At 34.3% G+C, this 8,873-nt stretch overlaps 1 protein-coding gene across 1 annotated transcript; it reads left to right on the forward strand.

Moving 5' to 3' along the window:
- The first annotated feature begins 544 nt into the window (after positions 1 to 544).
- LOC105619237 lies at positions 545 to 8,345 on the forward strand. The gene is made up of 8 exons (XM_012200761.1): positions 545 to 1,129; positions 5,842 to 5,983; positions 6,252 to 6,392; positions 6,490 to 6,707; positions 7,076 to 7,296; positions 7,431 to 7,669; positions 7,793 to 7,922; positions 8,012 to 8,345. Exons 1-8 carry the CDS (start codon positions 545 to 547, stop codon positions 8,343 to 8,345), a joined length of 2,010 nt encoding a protein of 669 aa, XP_012056151.1.
- Positions 8,346 to 8,873: the final 528 nt, after the last annotated feature.

Genomic DNA, 8,873 nt, shown 5'->3' on the forward strand with positions numbered 1-8,873 from the left:
TTGAAAAATAATACTATATAAGAATAAATTTTTATTAAAGTTTGTATTTTTAAGCTAGTTTTATATTATTTTTTTCCAATTTTGCCGAGTAGAATTTTAGATTTTAGGTAAGAGATTTTTAGATATAGAAACCCTATAAGTAATCAAATTCGCTACAAAAGTTTTATTCCTCGTAGCTAAACTTTTCGCGTTTCTCGTCCCTCCTCCTTCACCATTCAATTTCGTATAATAGTAAGAATGGGAACAAAGGTATATGTGTATTCATATTGCGACGAAAAAAAGACTTAAACGAATAGACCAATTCCATTCATATCTTGTATTTTCGTAGCCGCGGGTGCAATACCCCCTACCATTCACTATCTGTTACCGTCCTCGGCCCATAACGGTCGCTTCGTCTGAATCGAGTGAACGGCAAGCAAGCAGTCGTTAGTTCCAGCGTGTTAGCGTCGTCAATCGCAGACGGCGAGTGCGTGTACTGTGCGCCATCCTCCCGACATCTTGATCTTCGTTGTCGCGTCGTTTCCCGCTCATACTCTTTTCCCAAATGGCCAGGAATCATCAAAAAATAATCCTGCTCATCATCCTGGCGAGCGCTAACTGTGCCTTTGGAATCAATATAAACGACGCGATCGAGCTGATCAGACTGGGTCGCCAGGCCGTGGTGGACGTGTTGGAATCCTGGGAGATGATCAATTCGAGTCTACCTTCTGACTTAAAGGCCGGCGAAGAGCTTGTATTCATGAAAATGATGGAACGTCAACTGCTCAAGCAGATGGATCAGGTTTCCAAGAAGATCGACGAATATCAGGAGTTTGTGGAGGACAAAAGCGATATGATCCTATCGCAATTGCTGTTGCAACTTCCTATGCAACATAGGCTCGACGACAGCCTAAAGGAATTGGATCATTACCTCGGTCAAGTGCAGCAGCTGTACACACTCTTTGAGATATACGCAGGCAATCCGGATAAGTACGAGAAGTACACAATGTTGCAATTCGCCAAGACATGCGTGTCGCCAAGATTGGGAGAACTACCAGACGTTTTAAAGTCGATACACAGGCTCATGGTACCGTCCGAGCAACAAGTGTACAACAGGAGCATCCTCGTGCTCTTAGCTAAGCAGATGCAGGTGGGTATTTGGCATGTTCTCAGAAACTATCAGAGTTTTTGAGAACGTAGTTCAAGAAAATGAATGCGTTTCCAATCCAATATTAGGCAGCTTAGAGAATAAATATAAATTGTTTCTATTGAAATATCTTCCTTCTCTTTAATGTTAACGGATTCGAAGCTTCCTTTTATCCCTCATGAGAGAAATCATCCTGAGAGACTATCATGACATTAGATTTGTTTTATTACTTAAAATCCTAAAAAAATTTTTAAGATCAAAGATCTGTTTCGGGTTGCTTTTACACTCACACTTTTTGCACTCAGAATCTTCGCTTTTTTTTCTCTTCAACGACCAATTATGTATTTATCTCGATTTAAGAGTAAAAATTTTTGGGAATTTTAAGCAACACGAATAGATCCAAATATATATTCGAACGTTGAAAAAAGAAAAAGTGAAAACCCTGAGTGCAAAATATGCAAGCAACGCGAATAGATTTGATTCAGAATAATATATATTTTTAAATAAAATTTTCCAAGAACAATGCTAGTCTTTTTATCTTTAATATTAACACTAGCGATCTAAACTTTAAACAAATGTTTATGTGATTTAAAAACGACCATTTCCTGGAAAGAATTATAGTGATTCACTAGCTTTGCTTTGTTTCATTCTTCGAGGGCCGATTAAATTTTTGTCACCGCCTAATATTTATTTCTACGAATTTAATGTTGTGATAATTTAAAATATTTACATTATTAACACATAACTTATTAGAAGTAAAATATATGCCGGATTTACTTCTCCTAAAAGCAAATTGATTTAACAAGGTTTTTTGTATTTATATGTTTTCATTTTTATTAAAAATAATCGTTTATTGCATTGAAGCTTGAATATTTTAAAGGCATAAGAAAATTGAATATTCCCTCAGCCGTCAGAAATGTATACTTGAATAAACAAATAAAAATATCACTCCTCAGCTTTTAAAAGTACCTACGTATGACTCATTCTAAACGGACAAAAATGTCTTTCACTTCACGTATTGCTACATTTATAATTATTATATTTTACATTTTATTACTGTATTTAGTTACTTATTGTTGAGTTTATTACACAAATTTTGATTTTTTTTGCATCTACTTATGATTTATTATCTTGAGTTTATTTATTATATAAGATTTAGGTTTTATTTAATTATTATACACTATTATATTTCTTCATCTTATTATTACGTTTATTACATATTGCATCACTTGCTTTTATCTTTATTATCCAATTTATTATTTACGCAGCGATAAAGGGTGATATGATAATTAGACATGAGTGTGAACAATAACACGTTTGCAGAGTGTCTAAAGAACAGCAGGATAACGTGATAAACAGGAAGAACTATTATCTGCGTATTTTGTGCTGATTTAGAGAAGTCACGTCATATAGAAATTAGTCACGAGTCAACGCCGTCCTTCTCATCGACATCGGTAGCAAGAGGAATTTAGATTTCAGGCGACAAAGCGCAGAAAGTGAGACGTATTTGATATGCTGAATTGATGAGCCCGAGGATCCCTTGTTGTGAGTGAGTCGTGGTCTGATAATATCGTAACAAGAACCCCCCTGTATCCATTAAGTGCGGGCAGTGGGCATTGCGTAGCGAGAAATGGTATCACACTTTGGATCAAGTGACGGAGTGACTTTACTCCGTATTTATTATCCATAGAAAGAAAAAGGAAATCATGTCAACGGAAATTCGTCATTACTCGATACTCCGGATATACCGTGGCAAATGACACGAATCAGTGAATTGACCCGAGTCATTTGATTAAAGCTTTCGCGCATTAATTGATATACCAGAAAGGTATGGGTTGTAATTTAACACTTATTTTCAAATCATCGTTTAGACGTCGAAGACACTAAATTCGTTTTGAAAAAGAAGAGGGAAGATTACAGATACAAACTCAATTGATGATTAAAATTAATACTCTCTGTAACTCTTTGTAATTTTCATGTTTGACGAACTTGGCAACTGGATAACTCTTCAATCTAGAGTTAAAGTTTCCTGAAATGCGAAGAGATATAACCAGCGATTGCAAATAAAACAACTTTTTGTTTATTTTTAGCTGAGCTTTAGATCAAACAATCAAACGGAATCATCTCCATTTATATAGCAGAATGTGAGAGACTTATAAAAACAGATGTGGAATAAATGAAAAACTTCCTATGAAACTTTCCTATACGTTAACTTTTCATAATATATAAAAGCGACTGTCTAATATTTTTTCCTATTTAACATTTTAAATTTTTCACGCAACTAGAGACATGAGAATAATTTGCGTGTTTCCTTTGCAACTGCTGTATCTCTTCTCCAAGTGCAAATGTACCGGGTGGACAAGAGGAGGACGCGAAACATGCGCATGAGATACACAACATTAAGTCTGACGAATAACGTGGGGGCTTGTGGAGACCAGAGGTGGGCAAGAGACATTGGCGCATGATGTGCTCAGTCGAGCACGGTCGATCACACGATAGTGTGCTGCTCTTACTTACTGATCCCGAAACAGTAAGCGGGGCTTGTTACCCGCATTCCGTGGATACGCGAGCTGCGTGCAACCGTGTCACGAAAAGGTGCCTCGTTGGCGAATTTTATCAGCGAAATTTTGTCTCTTTCAATGGATTTCGAAATTGTGACAATCGAAAACACTAAATGCTAAGAGAAATAAATTAAAATGGACATTGTGTGAAAAAGGGTGTTTTAAATAAGATCATTTTGAACGCGTATGTTATTAGGAGAGTGTAACTTAAACTTTAAAAAACAGGAACTGAGAAATATCTGGAAAATATCAGCAGACGCAATATCTCGGGTGTCAAGTCAATTAATTAGACTGTATTAGACCGACTCCTGAGGTCGGGTATATTTAAATTTACACTACGAAGTCTTTATGAAGCTTTTTTTATTTTTTTTTATTTTTTCATTATTATCTCTTGAAACTGTTTTGTCATTTTAATGATTAGATAAACGTTGAAAAGATTAAAAGCATCCGAAAAATTTTTTTGGTGCTGCATTCTTCAAAATTCTTGTTATTTAGTACTTCGTTTCATTGTTCTCTGTTTAATTTTATTTGAATATTTTCTCAACAAATATATTATATTATATTATATTTGTATAATATATTATAATATATTATAATATATTATATTTGTTATTATATAAATTTATTTTCTTCAATATCATTGTCAATTTTAATCTCCAATTCTTAATTCGCATTAATTCACAATAATTTTAGTTTCTAGGATTAGATTAATACGAAATGTAGATTAATACTGTTTTTCGCGATAATTATCTGATATTATAAGCCTCGCGGCTTCGTGAAACTGAAACTTGAAGTAAGCGGAAACTACGAAGGACGAAGAGAGACAGAAAACACGAAAGAAAAAGAGCTTTACATTCGCGAAATATTCCACGATGTTATTGCAGCTAACAAAAGTGGTTATTTAACCGTGCTGTTTGTGGGAGAAAAACAGCGTTACCCAGTAGTTCCTAGCCGCTCTAGATTATGTATTAACGCGTCATTAGTCGCTAGTTGCCTCTTTCCTCTCTTGTGTCATGACCCCCCTGCTATCATGATTGTAACATCTTCCTTCTCCATCGTTCTCAAACTCACTGACGCGAAAATCGTTCGATTTTATCTTGCAGTCGAGGATGTAGAATTGAGAATGTAGAAGTTAACACATACGGTAATAAAAATTAGTATGGAATGATACTAACAACGAAATAGACGTAATAAATTCAGGCATTAATAATAGCAATTCACAGTGCAATTGTATTGTTAGAGTCTTCAATTTTATTTTTCGTGTCTCCAGATCAACACTCATCGAAAAAACAAGACAAAGAAAGAAATTAAAATCCTGCTGACCGTAAACAAAGTGAGTGACTCATCGGCGAAGGTTCGATTCCAAGAATGAGATACTTCACATGCTTGCTGGGAGTGTCGTTGGCTATAGCAGCCTTCGCCGCGATCAAGAATGACGCGTCGTCGATCGACACAATCAGACAGGCTTTGTTATTCTTGGAGAAAGATCTCAGAGAAGATCTAGCCAATCAACAAAAGTGGATGAATGTAGAAGAGCGAGAGAAGTATTTGTATCTGATCAAAACGTACAAAAGATTCGGCAATCAGATAGACGAGCAATTCTCTCCGGATCGGAAAGACTACTTGAACTCATTGGACTCCCTATGGCTTTGGGCTCGGGCTCAGAATGAGATCAAGGGTGTCAACGGCTTGTACGGGGTGTTCCGGCAAATGCAACGTGAGATTGTTGAGCTGAATGCACCGATCAATGCAAAACAGCTCGCGAATTTCGCCGAGACGATCCTACGAGATGCGAACGCTGCGATCCCGATAGCGCTCGATCGTATCGCGAATCTGATTGTCAATGAAAAGTTGTTCATCGTGTCTTTTAAGGTATCTAACAGACAGCTGCAATACTGTAAAGAACACCCACAAATTTTTCAGGAGACACTTTTCATATTGGAAATACTTGTTTAATAAGCAGATACTTAAGGCTTTTAATTGAGGCATAAAAGGGCTCACATGTATGCAACGAAAGTCTAAAAAAATTCATGGCATCTCTATTGAGAATTAAATATCATAGTGATGCGTTCATTCTTGATCACAAATAACATTCAAATCTGCATAAATACATATACTCTTCAAAATATTTGCAAAGTATTCTTGTATGTGCAGGAAGCATCGAACCAAATGTGCAATGAGATGCAATCGCCGCAGCAACTGCTGTACAATTTGTATAATGCCGTGGCGTTGACGGAGATCAAGGGTTACACTATGATTCAATTTTCATACATGCTATTACGTCTGTACAACGAAGGTACGTGGTACTGATGCTCACGTTTAAATATACGTCCTACATATAGTATTTTCGACGTCGCGTGATCTGCATAGAGCAATTAAAACCAATCTTTTTTTGGATCGTTAAAACGAAATTAAATATAACAATTTAGAAAAATAATAAAAACGTTATCTAAGAAAAAGAAATTGATTTTTGTTGCGTTTCATACAAATCATCGCGAATCGAGAAACCTAGTTGAATGCGATTACAATTCGAATATACCTAATCTTGATAAATCCTTTAACAGGTAATAACTTTAGCGAGGAAATACAGACGTTGAAAAACCAATACGCGATAAGAACGTCAGAGACATTAAGAGCTGTAAAAACTGCAATGACATACGCCCCAAGAAGTCTTTGGAGATGTGATCCACGTGTACATAAATTAGGTAAAGCTTCCTGAATAAGGATAATACATCGCAAAGATATTAATTTATATAACTTATCATTGGATATGTATAATTTGTATGTACAATTTCTGTTTAGGTGAAACCTATACGGAGTTGAAGCAACTGTTCCAAGGATATATCGTAAATGAAGTGGATTTAAACACTGAAGGCACGTGCAAAGAGAATTGCGCTTATTATGGATACACTAAGGTGTACGGTTGCTATCAGAATCAGTTTTGTTCGAAACAACGTCAATGTAATGGCAAGATATTGCATTGCGAGTACATTGATTCCGACATGTGGATCTGCCCTGCGGTAAGTATTTTTAAATCTCACACACACATGTTATATGAAGAATTTATATATAATTAAAACAATATTAAAATAACAAAAAACAACTCAAAAAAATTTATGAATTATATACACTACAGACAAATTAGTAAAATTTAATTTGTATAACTCAGAAAGATAATTAATTCTAAAATTATAACGAAGAAAATAATTATAAATAATTAAAAATAATTATAAAATTATAATTATAACTACAAAACTGGAATATCGAAATAAAAAAAATAGTTTATTCAAAAATAGAAAAAATATCGTAAAATATGAATTTAAAAACCTTTTTTTGCAATTTAAAAAAATAATATTCCTAATCTAATTCAATTTTTTTTCACATTTAGGATAGAAATAGTACTAGGCGATATGAATATATAGAATATGAAAATGGTCTTCATTATGGAAATTCAAAAACATGTCTTGGAGGAACAACTAAAGTCGACAGCTGGTGGCGATGGCTTTTCTGGCATTGTAGCTACTGTTTTTGCTACTGCGATGATCAAAATTCGAGTTCCGATCGATATTTCAGTCTCCGATCTGTGATGTCTGATATTTCAAACAACAAGTAAGTATAGCCAATAACTTGAATAATAAAGATCAACACGAGTAAAATTAACAGAATTAATAAAATTTAATAAAACATAATAAAATCAAATCTACAAAAGTATAGCTGAAAGTATAATACTTATTTTCTTATAGAATCATAACAGGAATAAGACTGAGAAAGATAAATCAAATTATTCATATACAAATCCAAGAGGGTCAGTTACTTCCACGTGGAGAAATTGATGTATCAACAATCGAATGGCAATCGGTCGATGCCTTTTCAATCATGGACTCTCATATTAGAAATGGCATTGACTATCATACAATAGTATGGGAAAAACGCGCTTTAGATCTCGATGATTTGTTGGCAGTACCAGATCATCTATTGACAGGTAATTCGAAATTGATTTTGGTTAATACATACATTTTGCGGATCTGTGACGCGAATTTCTTGGGCTAAATATAAAGAATTCTTTATAAAATATATATAATATAATATACAAAATCTATTTTAGGCGTTAGGCTCCGAATGGTTGGTAGCCGTCTAAATTTGGAAATAATGATAACTCCATTCAACTTCACATCCGGATCGTTAATTCAACCTGAAGAAAAGAGCTTTTGGCATAGTAATGACGTTACTGACAGGTGAAATTTTTCTCTCTTTTTTATCATAATAAAGAAATGTAATCTTTCTGATGACACTAAAAATTGAAATTAAATATTTTTGTTTTTAGAACTGAGCTGAAATACACCGATCCCGATATACCGATTCGCAATTTCGTACCAAACAAACCGGACACTGAGGAGAATCAATATTTGAACTTCGCACCGAGCGATCGACGAAAGGACGCCGCACAAAGTACGATTCCCTTCCTTGATGTTCAACCAGTCATACCGAATCCGCCGGTGCCGCTCGCGGGCGCCGGTATCTTTCACAAAGGTCGAAAGGGTTCGGGTGGATTCGTTGCTTTGAAATTAACTACCTACGACTTCGCGCCACACTTACAAGCTGATCTGCCACCAGCACCGCCGATTCTCGAAACTCCGAACGAGATAAAAGCCACGTAGAAATATTATATCTTTCATTTTATCGAAATAACGATTAAAGAACCTGTGATTTGCCAAGGACTTCAATATACATATCGAGATAAAAGAAGATATGTACCGAGTTATTGCATACGAAATGTTGATTTTCGAATATTTCAGCTTTAAGAAAAATTTATTGAAATTTTTGAATAAAGTATAAACACGAAACAAAAAAATAAATATTGGAATTTAATTTTGAAATATGAAACATAAAAATTTCTTTAAATAAAATTAAAAATGTTTTTTTAACTCTTTCCATTTTTAGATTCTATTTACATTCAATCAAAATGTAAAGGCAACTTCTAAAAATTATTTAATTAAAATGTAAAATCTCTAAAACCGACATTTCTTATGCAACGAACAGTTATCATATTTAAGTCCTATACTTTTTGTAATTACATAGATTTTTTTATTAAATCTGTTATACTCATTATGAATAAAACCACCGTTTGTCAGTATATCGTTAGAAAAATCGTAACTAGTAATTTATATTTTTAATCTTAAACTGAT

Source organism: Atta cephalotes (genome assembly GCF_000143395.1).
Source record: "Atta cephalotes unplaced genomic scaffold scaffold00020, whole genome shotgun sequence".
Classification (NCBI taxonomy): domain Eukaryota; kingdom Metazoa; phylum Arthropoda; class Insecta; order Hymenoptera; family Formicidae; genus Atta; species Atta cephalotes.